Source organism: Oncorhynchus nerka, linkage group LG28 (assembly GCF_034236695.1).
Source record: "Oncorhynchus nerka isolate Pitt River linkage group LG28, Oner_Uvic_2.0, whole genome shotgun sequence".
In the NCBI taxonomy this organism is placed as follows: domain Eukaryota; kingdom Metazoa; phylum Chordata; class Actinopteri; order Salmoniformes; family Salmonidae; genus Oncorhynchus; species Oncorhynchus nerka.
Window position 1 is genome coordinate 53722373 of NC_088423.1, and position 15263 is coordinate 53737635.

The window sequence follows — 15263 nt, forward strand, 5'->3', positions numbered from 1 at the left end:
TCCACCGCCGCTTATCTCTTCCTGTAGCCTCCCCTTGTTCTATCAATAATTTCCATGTCATCTGAATCTGAAATTGACTCTAAATCCATCTCATCCAACCAACTCAAAATCTTCTTTCCTGTGCCTGTTGTGCTTCCTGCATCCATTTGTGTCTCCTGTATCGTTGTCAGCATCCCCCCCCCCCTCCTGAAAACTCCCTCTTCTTATTTCTGAATCCATACTGCTCCCTATTTCATTCGTCTTCTGTTCCCTCTTCTCCCTTCTTGCTTTCTCCGTCTCTCCACCCTCCACCACGTCCTCTCCTCCATCTTCTTCTCCTTCTTGTGGTGATACAATTGCTTCCTCAAAAAGTTCCTGACTCCCCACTTCAGCCAAAACCTCTCCACAGTTGCACTCCTCTAGTCTCTTTCGGCATCCACCACAAAAAGACCTTGCCTTCCCTCCAACACATTCCCTCACATAATGACCCTGTTAACCACACTTGAAACATTTAAACTCAGGGCAGTCCTTGACTATGTGCCCAGACTGGATACACAGTCGACAAACCCTGACCTGCTTATCGTGTATTACTCGGAAATACTCTCCTCCCTCCAGTGTCTCAAATTTTGTCGAATATGGCAACGATTGTACTGTTTCAGTGAATTTTACTTTACAGCATCTCGTCCCGTCCACGAACCCTGTACCTGGCCAAACTCTCCTCCTTATTTCTGAGACAGCAGTTACACCCCAGCTACTCAGCTTATCCAGTATAACTTTTTCTTCGATGTATACCGGAAGATTCATGAAAGATACAACTAGCTCATTGGCAATCATATCTCTCGCCATGATCCTTGTATCTGTAATCATTAAACCATCCATTAACCGATCCTTTTTCATTTCGCATTGTAATTTCGTACTTTCTTTCTCCTTTCATTCTACATCCCACCACCTCTCCACACACCTCTTTAATCGAACGTAGTAACTCCATTGTTGTAACTTTATCTTCTCCCATCAACTCCACTGCCACCGTAAATTCTTTGGCATATTTCAGTCCTCCTTCATCTCCATGTTTCTTCCGTTGAGCATTTTCTTTGTCCTTGTCCATTCCATTAGTCATTGCCATGTTGTCCGTCATAGTAAACAAAAATGAGAACAAAAACTCTCCCCCAAGCAGCAAAACTGCAAAGGGGGAAAAAAACTAAGCAAACTTAAACTTGTTCAAATGCAAAAATCTAAATTATACTCCAAAAAACGTTGAAAATAACCAAAAAAGCTCTCAGCAAACACTCTCAAGCAAACAAACACTCACTCATGACTTAATCACCAACACCTGTCTCACTTTCCAAACAGGAAGTGCTCACTCAGGCCGGTATGGCCGTAAGCAAGAAATTATCTCTTGGTGTACTATATAAAGTCAAAGTGAGTCTGATTAACATATGTTGTATTTTCACCATTTAGATAATCATCTTTGTGTCACTCAAAAAGTGGAAGAAATTGCATATAATGTAGCCATCCAGGCACCCCCTAGTGGATCAAGCCCACTACTTCTCACATGCTAAGCAAGCACTCTTCCATTTGATCTAATTCTCCAGCCGGATGGAATTGCCACAAGGAGCAACCAAGAGTGTCCAGTCTTGTCAGGCTATGCTGTTGGTGGACTTGTTAGTTTATGCGCCAGCACTTGCAGAGGCTCGGTGCATCTCAACAATTGTGCTCCGTAGCCAGTGGCTTGTTAGCTCAGTTGGTTAGAGCGTGGTGCTAATAACTCCAATGTGATGGGTTTGATCCCTGTACTGGCCATGAGGTGCATTTGAAATGTCAAATTGTGACTCACATACTCACACGATTATGTTAGGTCAGAGCCAAGTCACAGAAAAACACAGTCATTTTTCCAGCCAAAGAGAGGAGTCACAAAAATCTGAAATAGAGATCAAATTAATCACTAACCTTTGTTGATCTTCATCAGATGACACTCATAGGACTTCATGTTACACAATACATGTATGTTTTGTTCGATAAAGTTCATATTTATATCAAAAGGATCTCAGTATACGTTGGAGCGTTATGTTCAGTAGTTCCAAAAACATCCGGTGATTTTGCAGAGAGCCACATCAATTTACAGAAATACTCATAATAAATGTTCATGAAAATAAAATAGTTATGCACAGAATTAAAGATATATTTCTGCTTAATGCAACCGCTGTGTCAGATTTCAAAAAACCTTTACGGAAAAAGCAAACCATGCAATAATCTGAGTACGGCGCTCAGAGCCCAAACAAGCCAAAAAGATATCCGCCATATTGTGCAGTCAACAGAAGTCAGAAAAAACATTATAAATATTCACTTACCTTTGCTGATCATCATAAGGATGCACTCCCAGGAATCCCAGTTCCACAATAAATGTTTGTTTTGTTCGATAATGTCCATCATTTATGTCCAAATAGCTACTTTTGTTAGCGAGTTTTGTAAACAAATCCAATCTCACGAAGCGTGTTCAATAGGAGCAGACGAAATGTCAAAAAGTTCCGTTACAGTCCGTAGAAACATGTCAAACGATGTATAGAATCAATCTTTAGGATGTTGTTAAAATAAATCTTCAATAATGTTCCAACTGGAGAATTCCTTTGTCTTGTAGAATTGCGATGGAACAGAGCTCGCCCTCATGTGAACGAGCGTCACGAGCTCAAGGCATTCTGCCAGACCTCTGACTCATTCCCCTCTCATTCGCCCTCACTTCACAGTAGAAGCATCAAACAGGTTCTAAAGACTGTTGGCATCTAGTGGAAGCCTGTTGACATCTAGGAAGTGCAACATGACCAATATCCCACTGGGTCTTCAATTTTTCTCAGGTTTTTTCTCAGGTTTTTGCCTGCCATATGTGTTCTGTTATACTCACAGACATCATTCAAACGGTTTTAGAAACTTCAGAGTGTGTTCTATCCACATATACTAATGATATGCATATCTTAGCATCTGGGACTGAGTAGCAGGCCGTTTACTCTGGGCACCTCTGGACAAGAAGATAATAAGAAGCCATAAGAAGATAAAAGACTCATCTATGTATCAGTGCCAATATAGTGTCTGTGACAGCATGGGCAGCGCCATTGAGGCTATCTTCATATTACAGTAGTAACATTTCTTCTTCACAATTGTCTGAGCCCTTCTGATGACCCGATTGGACATGACTTCAACAGGGTCACCAGTAGGGCTCAGCCAATGAAGTTGGTAGTCCCACCCAGTTGACTACATTCGAATTGTGAAAGTGCATGCAAATGCAGCATTTTGGCCATTAGAGGCCAATATCTTTTCTCTCTGTCTGGGCTACAATTGTAGACGGTTGGGTAATTATGCTTTTCATCTGTGAAAGGCTGTTGTGCTGCTAATGAGGGAGTTCTATTAACCTGAGCCGAGCGGTGAGGGCGGAGCACCCTTCTAAAATTGAACAGTAGCCTTACATTTAGGTTTTTGTCCTAACACTACACAGCTGATTCAGATTAACAAAGCTGGATGATTATTTGAATCAGCTTTGTAGGGCTAGGGGAATAAAAAGAAAACGTGCAGCCCTTTTTGGGGTTCAGGTGACTGAGTGTGGGAAGCCTTTGTCATAGGGTAAAAGTTGCATACCCCTGGGCTGTAGGCTGCACACTTTGGGTCAAATATCAGGTTCTGTAGCTGTGTATTTTATCAGAACAAATCTGTTCTACAATGATTATTTTCCTTAGCTCAGGGTAAGTAGTAGCAGGCCTAGCAGAGTCTTATGCGACGCAAACATTTGAGTTGTGTTCTTCCTCCTTTTAATCAATCATAATAATTTGTCAAATACCTTACAGGTTGTTTTGCCTATTGATGGCAGCTGTGGGCATACAAGCACAACAGACACCTTCTATAAGTATGCACTTTGCAAATTTAAGCACTAAGCGTTTGACAAGATTTTTTAAAATGTTTTTTTTTTAACTAACCTTTCCTGTTCCAGATGACCTCAACGCTGAATGCCTTGGTAACGTTATTCGTTTGAGTGTCGCTCCTCTTTTTGAAGAGGTTGATGCTGTCTTCAGTGAGTTTGCCTCTTTTATGATTCTCTTTCTCTCCTTTCATAATTCATGGCTTGATATTGCTTGTCAACTATTGTGTTCAAACCATCTCCATCCCTTCCAGATGACACACAAATCATAAACCTGACGCCTGGCCTTGCTACTCAGTGTGGATTCAGCTTTAAATTTGACCCCATGGGGAATGCCATGTTTTTTGCTTCTCTTCAAAACTGCTTTTCCCAAAACATGGTAACCCTAAGAACTGTAGTGTTTGCTTGTACTTCAAATGGACAGTTTGCCTTTCAGTGTCACTGCATTTGCAACTCATACTGTAGCAATGTCTTTTTATTTACCTTTGACATGGAGTCATGCTGAGTGAGACCAGGCTCTTTTACAGATGAGCCCTGTATACACAAAGATATAAGTCAATATTTGCATCACTAGATGGAAAAATGAAATAATTGGAAACCCATTCTTCAGTAAAAAGGTCCTCAATAAGCCTGAGTTGCCGTAGAGGTGCTAATACATACAATTTAGCGCATGGAGGTTATTAGAAGTCCGGTTCCAGAAACATTGAAGCAGTTTTACTTAACTCTGTGGATATCAAAAGGATCTCCATTGTTAGCCACCCCTGGGTCTGGTATCTCTTACCTCTAAGTTAACGATGACGTAAGGTACAGCAGAAGTTTATGGAGGGCTTTCAGAGGGCCAGCCAACTTTCTGATACAGACTGCAGTGATGTGAACTATTGAGCTCTACTCCTGTAGTGTGGCTTCAATACAGTGGCAGCTGCATTCATATAGCCAATTTTGCCACAGTCTATAACTTGAATGAATGTCACCTGAATTTAGTTTTTGCTATATAATGAAGGCTTTTTTCCCTTCCCCCTTCATTTTAGGATGATAAGATGTTCAGCTTGGTCATGCAGTTCAGGCTGCCAGGAAACCACATGACTGAAGACCCTGTGTATAGAGTGGGCAAAACCTGTAGCTACACCCCCTGGACCTCCCGAGAGATTCTGTGCGACCGCAACTACATGGAGGCAAGTGAGCAGAGCATGCCCCAATGGACATGTTTACAGTCGCGCTTGTCGTACTGCCTGTATAAATGATCTGTCTAGAGCTACAACTGTCCAGTGTTTCGTTTCTTCTGCGACACAACGTAGAGGTCTTGACTCTATCTCAATTCCACTCGCCTCTTCAAAATGCACATAGGAGAACTTTAGAGGTGAGGAATTTTGGCCTATTCTCAATGCATTTAAGGAGGTGAGTGGACAGATTGAGAACTGGCCCTTGATTTCCTATTGTATGGGAGGGAGAAAATGCATAGGGAATAATGGCTTTTCTTCTCTAGGTGTCTGTCAGAAGGACTCTTCCAGACATCCAAACCATCCCCGAACAGCCCACTGGGGGCCCGAAAGCAAGGAGCGGCAACTTCCGGAGAGGAGCTGAGGTAGCCATGTTTCAGTTGCTGTAATTTCACTACAAAATGACAGGATGGCGCTAAACAATGTGCGTTTGTTGACAGTTTTGTTTAATTCATGTTTCCATTTCCTGAGACAGGCTGTTGCTTCAGGATACAAAATGACAGCAGTCGTCTTTAGTCCTAGCAAGAATGTCATGAATGTGGATGAGGTTCAAAGAAAGGGCTATGCAATAGCCAACACTCCCACACGGCTGGTGTTAAGAAGCCCTCATAATGCAGAGGAGACATACCTCCAGAATGTAAGCTGACCTCCATGAACTGGGTCATGTTCAGTAGAGCAAACATTTGGAAACGGTGGCCCTACCTGAACTCGGCAACATATTGTTAATACGTTGTGCCCTACTGAACACGGCCCTGGTGTGGTTGCCCCCTGAACAGGTAGCTGGGGTTCCGATGCGGGTGCTCTCAACCTCAACCTTCTTTGAGCAGAAGTGGCTGGTTACTCGAGTAGATGCCACGGCTGTTTGTCCAACACCAGGTTGAGTGTGAAATAATTTAAGATCCTATAAGCCCAGTTCTTAATTGGCTCCAGACAAGACTTTCATGTTGTGTTCAGTTGGGAAAATGTTTTTGGGGGTGAACTTTTTCCAAATAATGGCACAGTTGTGTTCAGTTGCAAAATGTTATGTTTTGATGTGCACTTGGCTTCTTGTTTCACTGCAGGGGCAGTTGCCTTTACTCAAGAAGTGATCACCTGGTACATGCCCAAGCACATAGACCCACTTTTCTCCTCTGATGCCTTCACCATGTTGGAGGTGTACATGGGAATTGACGCTAAGAGGCTGAACACTGAGGAAATGGCTGCCAGAAACTACTCTGTTTTAGTCACAGAGGCTCATATTATTGTTGAAATTCCGGTGGGGGCGGTTGGCGGCCATTTCAAGGTCAGCATTGGATGAGTAAAATGTTCCTGTTTAATTTCTAAATCTAATTTGTAGAGCCCTTTTTACTACAGCAGTTGTCAGTGCTTTGCAGTAACCCTTTGCTATCTCTCATGGGTGAACTCCTAGAAACGTTGTCTTGTGTAAAATGTTTCTTATTGAGCAATTGTCTGCTTAATCAGGTTAATATACAAAATTGTGTGAATTTTGCATAAAATTACATTTAAACATACTCTACCGCTTGTCTTTGCAGTTTGTCCTTTAGCCGCTTGAAATTTGAGACCAAATATCCACACTAAAGGATTGTTTACCTGACTTTTTAGGTAGCCGGTAGCTTTGCCACTGTCAACTGAATGCAAGCAACACTCGGCTGCTGTTTACATATTGTGCAAGTGTTTACTTTGCTTGTCAGTTGCTTTGAAAATGCACACTGCCGGAAATGCAAGCTGACAGCCATACACCTACCAGCTCTCTAAAGTCTGGTAACCAATACTTTCCTTTGGATATTTTGTCTTAAATTACGAGTGGCAAAAAGACAAGCGGTAGAATAATTGTATATAACATTCTGGCTTATAAGGAACATTTATCTGTTTTTGCACTCGAATTGTGTATTACATCACTCGTCTCCCTTACAGAGCCATATTCAGGATGACCAGTACTTTGTCACTTACACCATTGAGCCCATGCTTGAGTTGCTGTGGATCGAGGAGATCGCACACGAGGACACCAGCTATAAAGTCCTCTTCCCTATCACAACACCTCCGATGGCCAGGCCTCCACAAGTTCGCAACTGTGAGTCTGGTTTAGTTAAATAGTGCCTAGGGTAATTTGGGATGCCTGGGTTGTTCATTAGGCACAAAACAGAAGAAAATGTACTGAAACGGGGAGGCAATACCTGGACTTACCCAATAAGAAATGTACATTTTCAACTTCCATTGTACCGCATTTCAAAATGTTTTCCTTTGTTTGCCAATGAACAGACACGCCCTTAGACACAGTTCCTGAGCAGGCAGTGTTTGTGCTTGAGTTGGGGACCTTCAACCTTGATGTGGAGCTGCTGAACATCACCTTTCCCACCATGGTGCTAACTGTTGCAGAGTGCAACGCCAGGGGCTTCAATGTTCAGGAGCAGAGATCCCCGGACAACACCTTGAAGACCTTCAGGATGGAGGTGCCCTTCTCAGACCCGGTGGTCTTTAAGGAGGTGTGTTTCTGTTAAATGCAAAGCCACACGCAGTGATTTGTACATGCCCTAATAAGTAGGCCACCAACAAAATGTAAATAATGGCACAAATTTACTTTGTATCCCTCATTTACTCAAGTGTTTCCATTATTTTGCCTGTTGTCTGCATTTGATTTAGAGGAATTAGGGGAACATTACTTTAAGTATATAGTTTGTTTTAATAGTCCCCATATGTACTTAGTTGTCACTTGATGTTGACTAGAGTTCTGTTACAACAATAATGCTGACCAATTGACCAATGCTTTTAACTTCACTACAGAGAAGGGCGGAACAAGGTGTCACAACCTTCACTCTTCAGCTGATCTACGGCCTGGTCATCTTTCCAGAGTACGCTCCTTTCTCTCACTCTGCCGTTGTGGACGCTGTACTGCTGGACACTGGTATGTCTCTGGACTACGCCAAACTACTGTTGAATGGTTTCCTCTCGTTAATGATTGCCCTGAAAGGAAATTGGCAGTGAAAGCCCAACTAGCCATACTGTAGGGTTTTCCTATGCGGTCTCTCTACAAAGAAAATGTTAAGCTTTAGAGTATTTGGACCCAGTTGTCCTGTTCCTGATTTGCCAGGTTCATGTTTATTCAGTCCCACTGTAGCAAAACATTTTGCAATCTAAACAAGGGTGTCTTCTTGGACAAGTTCAAGTAGTACCTTCCTGTTTTTTGTGCTTAATTAATGAACACAACCCTGTTTGTCCTTGTAGTGCCACCCTCAGTCACTGGCAACTGTGATCAGGAGAACTTCCACATCACTGTGGACTACAGGAACCAAGAGCCCTTTTTTGTGGTCTTGGTTGGCAAGCGGCTGCTTAACCATGAGTTTGCTCAACAGTATTTAACAGAGGGCGACACAGACTTCACCATCACGTTGCCCTTCTCTTCGCCGGACGCAGTGTTTGAGGTACGACGCTCTCCCAAAACATGTTAACCTAAATTGCTGCAGCTAGCCTCGCTTTCCTTACCCTGTATACATGCATACAATATTGGACTAATTAACTCTCCCATTGGTTCCCAGTCGGTTCACTCGTCCTCTGTCAGGAGCAGACTGGATGTGGCTCTGTTGAATCCTTACAACAACATGACCATCAAATACTTTTCCCTGGCTTGCAGCTTCCTCAAAACGCTGACTGGTTGGTTCTCAAACAATTACTTCCGATAAATAGTCATTTAACATGGTTACCAAACCTGGTTTCCTTGCAAATACTGTGAGTCCTATAGTAGTGCCAGATGTGCATGGTTTGCACTTTTGGTGATATTCCATTGGTTCAAGCTCAATAAGTGGAACAAATACAGAACCCAGGTCTGACTACCTGTCTTTTGCTCCCCCACCTCAAAGAGTGTTTCTCTAACGGAACGATGACTGCGCTGGCGGTGAAGGTGGATTCTGTTCCCGGTCTGAACCCCGGTCAGCTGACCCTGAGCGACCCCGCCTGTGGTCCCACCTACAGTGACGATCGCTTCGCCTACTTCCACTTCACTGTGAACTCCTGTGGCACCATCAGGAAGGTAAAATGACTATTACCCTGAGGTGATGGGTACTGTGTATTTACGGACGGTTTGCTTCTGCAGGTTGTAATAAGCAATTCCCCTCTACTACATAGTTTATCAACAATGTCATGCTGTATGAGAACGAAATCTCATTGCCAGATGAACTTGAGGTGAAGCTGAATGCCACGACATCTTCAGAGGAGGAATATCAGTAAGTGCATTACGCATCACAATTGTAGCTATTAGCTTTCATAGGTATTTTTGTTTTCTTCACCAATTGCTCAATACTTTGTATACAGGGAAAATGTGCCTCTTACTACCAGTGTCCACTCCACTGCTTGAAGTTTCCCCTATTGAAGTTGCTTACATCCCTCTTTTTAGGTTAAAGGTTTCCTGCTACTATGTGGCCAACATCACTCGCACATTGGCCTTCCTGACCAGGCCGCGTGACAACGAGCCTTTTGCCGAGACTGGGACGGGTCGCCTAATGGTCAGAATGAGACTCGCACAGGGTAAGCGTGCACAAATTCAGAATTTCAACTTGACCCCTAGCCTCTAAAAGTATCTTGGAAGGTCTCCTTTACAAAACCATTCCCAAAAATCTAAGCCTTATGATATATTACTCTTGCTTACTGAGATCTACAGGTGTGACTATGGAGTAACGGTGAGGAGCTGATTTGGGAATTTGTCAGAAGCCTCTGGTGGGGGGTGGGTAGTGTTGGCTATAAATGGCTTGTGTTCAGTGGGGCACAATAGGATATGATAAACGAGCATTTCTTAATGGACCTGAACACGACCCCCGGTTGTCTTGTTCTGTGTTCCAGACGCCTCGTATAACACGTTCCACCAGGAGGAGGACTATCCAGTGGTGAGGTACCTGAGACAGCCTCTGCACTTTGAGGTGGAGCTGACCACGTCCTCTGATCCCAAGGTAGCGCTGGTGCTTGACCACTGCTGGGCCACCCTCAACGAGGACCGTGACTCCCGACCCCGGTGGAATCTCATCATTAATGGGTAACATGTTGTTTTTGGGCCTAAACAAGTGTTATTCCACAGGTGTGGTTCCTGAGTAATTAGCAACCTATCATGCTTGGCAGGCCATTGACTTTGGCTACTGTGGCTATGCCCCCATCCATAGGGTCGAGTGGTCAAAACGCTTAAAAACGATGTGAGCCATGTGGGGTCTGTCTCCAGATCTCCACCCAATTTAACACTTATGGGAGAATCTGGCGCGTATGATCACATGCTTGTTATCACTGAGTGGTCCCTGCAGCGTATCATTGGAACGGAACGTATGCTGCATCAAACGACTCTAAACCGCGTTGTCTGAAAAGCATCTAAACAAAACAGGTTGACTTGTTTTACAGTATGATGCGGTACAAGGGAGCCATGTAAATCTAGTTTAGAAAGTATGGCAGCCATGTTTGTCAAGCAAGAACTCCCAGAATGCCGTTCACTGCGCTCGTTGCCTGAGATCTTAACTTAGTTTGTCACATGCTGAAGTGGCCAATCTTTGTACTTGTTACGGCGTACACATGACAAGTAGTTTACAGGGAACTATACAAAAAGCCAATTGTTGTCACCGCCCCAAATACAACCTTAGCACGAAAGCTAAACAGAGTTGCAAGATATAGCACAATCCATTATTGGGGGTTAAGTCCTTGGGGGAAGGTATTGTGAAGAGGATGATGCAGGAAATATGACTAAGATCTGGGAATTTATCAACAATAAATGGTGGGGAAGACAGTTTCTCTAAGCTATATACCCCTGGAAAGGGGGGTTCTGATCTGGCAACCCTGAGGTACCATAGTTTACACTCTGATGCCGTGTTCAAATCAACTAATGACTTCAGTGCACTCAAGACAATGGGGGTACTCTAGTTGAGATCACCATTAGTCTGACAGACGCGTACGTGATAACCTGACTGCATTGTATGATGTTAGCTCATATTCAGTACCACCTTAAAGTGTTTTACACACGTGTCCATTACAATCTAGGCAAGAATCAGAATGCATGAATAAAACGCCAAGTACATTATAATTACGGTACTCTACAGTAGAAACGACAACACGTTACACAGAAAATAAGGCACTTTGATAGGAATGCACGCATGTCCACAGTTATTTGTAAGGAAGGCAATACATGTGCAAGGACTGTATGCTTGGGCTTTCTTTTGAAGGAAGTTTGTCCGGCTCATTAAATTCTCAAATAGAAATGGTCTGCAACAGTGAAATGGGCTACTTTTGTGAATGAATGAGGCAAAATTAGAAGTTGAAACCGCCTACAGAAAATTAGCAGGTAGTGTCCCTTGGTCTGAGGTCAGCGCGGGTTAAATGTCCACATGTTGGAACGGTGAGTGCATTCTGACATCACGCGCATCAAATCAACTCCCACTGGGGCGACTGTTGAAGATATTTGGAACTCGCGTGTGAAAAGGTTAATGTTGGCGTTAAAAACACCTTTTTACTCAATGTTCTCCTTTTGGTTGGCTAGAGTTCAGTGTTGTGCCAAACTGATGGTCAGTCAAATGGGAATCAAGAGCGGCTGGCAAGCTTGGCTTGCCTTTCCGATTGGTTTCAAACAACTGCTCTTAACACTGACTGAATAGTTGTTGGTTTCGGGTTGAATTCAGGCACAAGTGACCTCTTGTGTTTAAAACGGTTATTGCACTAAACCTAAAGGATGGTTCAGATGCCTGTGCAGCATGGATGTTTGAAATTGAATAGGATCAGTTGACAGGATCCCCAGAAGTTGATGCTAAAATGTTACTACATTTTTGATTTGGGTGAGCACTTTGCCACATGGACACGCTGGCCTAATTTTTATCTCAAGAATTTAAATTGGTTAACTATTGGAAGATGACTTATTTTTCCTACATTGTAATGGGCTACAATGACTTTGCCCATGATTATGCACGCTGCAAATGACACTTTATTTTGCGGGTGCCTTTTCAGTATCTGGATGCATGTTACACCAAGCAGTGTAGTGTAGCAACTTTATTGGTCAAAACCATTCATTTGGGGGATCGGGTTTGCAAAATGCTATCAAATCACGCAATTTGACCATTTTTATGAAATGGTATCAAAAACCTAAATTTGGCCATGTGGACACGGAGGAACTTTGCAGCTGTTTATTAAATCAGCAATGTCATAGCAGTTTAAAGAAAACAGGCTGAAATGTTTTGTATATCATAGGAAAAGACGCAACATTCACATGGCTGTGCACGAAATGGGCAGTTCAGATTTGTCGCTTCAGCTGCAACTATATCGTTGTGCAAAATCCTGACCATAGTCTGTCAGCTCAAGTGGATTTGTACTGGTGTGGGCGTTTGTCTCTTCATGTAACGTCTTCAGATTTCACAAATTCCTTTTTGCTAATATCTGGCAGTTAAACAGTGAAGGATAAACCTCCCAAAGATGCAAATTCAAAAAAGTAGGCCTAAACTGTCAATGCGTAGGTTACTTGTATAGGAGAGCTGCGCCCTTCACAGAAGTCCTCCACATGTGAATCCGATGCCGTGGGTGTAGAATTTATTTTGTGTGACCAATTTTTCCAACAGCGTAAGAATTGCTCTGGCGCATTGCATGAAATTCTTGTTTAAAATAGTCTTATTTTGAAAAATATGATTGCCTTGTTGATGATGCCGACTGTCTATTCGGCAACTTTGGTTAAACCACGGTCAATTGATCAATATTCAGGTCGCCGGTAGTCTGACCATTCTGGATCATGTAGAATTTTAAGAACCATTTAGAGGGACATCTCACCTCATGTCAATGGAATTGAATATACATGTTTGACAGCCGTCATTTAACAAGCCATTGCAGTAGACCAAAATAAATATTGTTGACGGAAAGCCCAATTTCTGTTCTTTAAAATAAAAACGTACTTAATCAGATTCATCCAGGTCTGATGGGCCAAAATATCAGAAATTAAAACCAACAAACCACTGTCGTGACCTTGACTTATCTGAGGACTGTTTAATTGTTAGCTGACTCTAAATGAATCATGTTAGGATTTGGGGTGCCGAGGAAGTGGTTTTAAAGTTACCATCTCCCGACAGAAATCTATTAAATTGATAGTCAACTTATTAACATTACATCGTATCCTCCTTGCAGCTGCAAAAAACCCAGCCTTATGATTCAGTACTATACAAGTTGGTTTAATTGAATTACTAGCTAACTAAATAACAACACAGAATAAACACACAGGTGACACTATATGACGGCTTGTTACAAGGTTTTCCCCCCATTCCGTAAGGGACACTTATCATTGATACATTTTTTTAACACACGAACCGGCACCAGCTTGGAGTAAAAGCATGAATGTATTTATGTCGGATGCCGCCGTGGCAAGGTAAGTGGTGTCTTCTCTCTGATTGGCTACATGAGATCACAATGTCGTTGGTTGTCCGTGGCTCCAATGATTAGTCTTGAACAGAACTACAGGATGGGTTTACCTTTCACTCGTTCTGGAAGATGGGCTAATCAACCCTGTCGCTGATTCCTCAGTGGGTGATGAGTAGGATGGTTTGGATATAGTAGCAGAATGATCCCACTTAAGTTCATTATTCTAGGTACTTGTGAGTTTAGGAAAGTTCCAAACGTGTAGCTTGCGCCTCACGGTTTTCTGGTCTAATGTTAATTTCTGCTACCATTCCTTTTATGCACTCTGGCTGCCGGGGATGGTTCTGTCAGTCTGACCCGCTCTCTGATGTCCCTCGTGGCATGGCTACTTACTATGCACATTTTCTAGGGGAGTTTGTCTAACCCCCCCCCGTTCAAAGTGAATACTGGAACAATATTTCTAACATAAGACTGGTCAGAGATTAGCTATAGAAAATGAATGTCATTTTGTTTTTTTATTTTTACTAGAAACGTCCTCACTCTACAGGTACGAAGTCTCGAGCCTTTACATTGTATATGAAATGTTTTTTCAAGACAGGTGATTTTTTTGTTGGGAAAAAGAACCCACTTCTGCTGTAAATTGATCTGATCCCCACAGGACAGTCATGACACCACCACAAGACTTTGTACACAAGGCGGTCTGTTTGCAGTGTTTTCTTGATCCTAAATGAGTCCCTCTCTCTACACTGGCAGCTGTGAGAACCCCGAGGATCCATACAGTGTGGTCTTCCACCCGGTAGTAGCTGATGCCAGGGTCCACTTTCCCCCCCTCACGTCAAACGCTTTGAGGTCTATATGTTTTCCTTCGCCGAGGATGCGGTTGAGCTGAGTGGCCAGGTAACAAAGTTCACCCAACAATCTTTATTGGTTAATTTTGTGAGTGGCAATCATACCTTTAATAAAAAAATAAAAAAATCTGACACATCAAATCTTTGATTCCTAGGTCTTTGGCCATTGTGATGTAGTCATCTGTGATGCCAGTAGTCCCTCTGGCGGCCCCTGTAGTGGACAATGTGTGAATCAGGACAACCCGAAAAGAGGTAGGTCTTGGTTTATGCTTTTCAGACCCTGGCAGACCATAACTGAACTAATAGTTTCTCTCTCTCTCTCAACAGGTCAACGACATGTCAAAGACCTCTCTGAGGAGCATCATTTATATGTTTCTTCTGGATACATTCTTTGGGTGTAATGTCTTGTTCTAACATGTCAAATAAAGTGTTCTATATAAAACAATCCTAACCGTTGGAGGTACCTTAATTGTATCTGATTTGCGTTTAACACCAAGGCGCATGTAGTAGGCTTGTCATCTGACATGTATCAATCAACCCTTTTGTAAGCATGGAACTCTGAACCATCCACCGGAGGGAGATGAGTGTTGCACACCAATTTCCCGTCTAGGACAAACAATGGGTGTCAAAACAAAAGCTTTCCAATGTCCAGTAGGATGAACTGATTCAATGTTATAGTGGTTTGCCAAAGTGAAACCAGCTTTGCTGTGGTTGGATGCAGTGTTGGTAATTTTCAACTGAAATTACAACTTTCCTTGATACCTCTCACTAGCTTGGTTTCCATCCAAATATGGACATTTCTTCTTTAATGATATGCATGGCTCAAATGGGAAGAGCATGACTTCATCGCTACTTGTTTGTGTAAGCAGTTTGACAAGCTGAATGTACCGAGCTGTCTGTTTTTTAAACTACTAGCGCACAGCTTGGACACCCATGCATTCCCCACAAGACATCTCTTCACAATCTCCA

The 15263-nt window shown here is 42.8% G+C and overlaps 1 protein-coding gene and 1 long non-coding RNA gene across 2 annotated transcripts; both read left to right on the forward strand.

Annotated features, from left to right (window-relative positions):
* Nucleotides 1-3542: 3542 nt before the first annotated feature.
* On the forward strand, nucleotides 3543-14442 carry LOC135565512 (uncharacterized). Its single transcript, XM_065012559.1, is given in 20 exon segments — nucleotides 3543-3707; nucleotides 3810-3868; nucleotides 3953-4033; nucleotides 4135-4259; nucleotides 4909-5052; nucleotides 5364-5462; nucleotides 5573-5734; nucleotides 5874-5973; nucleotides 6159-6379; nucleotides 7012-7168; nucleotides 7357-7580; nucleotides 7879-7999; nucleotides 8320-8516; nucleotides 8631-8745; nucleotides 8952-9121; nucleotides 9217-9314; nucleotides 9485-9615; nucleotides 9928-10117; nucleotides 14200-14269; nucleotides 14272-14442. Coding segments are annotated over 20 exon segments (2658 nt in total). The 5' UTR covers nucleotides 3543-3684.
* A 9-nt stretch (nucleotides 14443-14451) lies between these two features.
* On the forward strand, nucleotides 14452-14739 carry LOC135565584 (uncharacterized). The gene is made up of 2 exons (XR_010461709.1): nucleotides 14452-14546; nucleotides 14622-14739. It is a non-coding gene; the product is annotated as an uncharacterized LOC135565584 (long non-coding RNA).
* The last annotated feature ends 524 nt before the right edge of the window (nucleotides 14740-15263 follow it).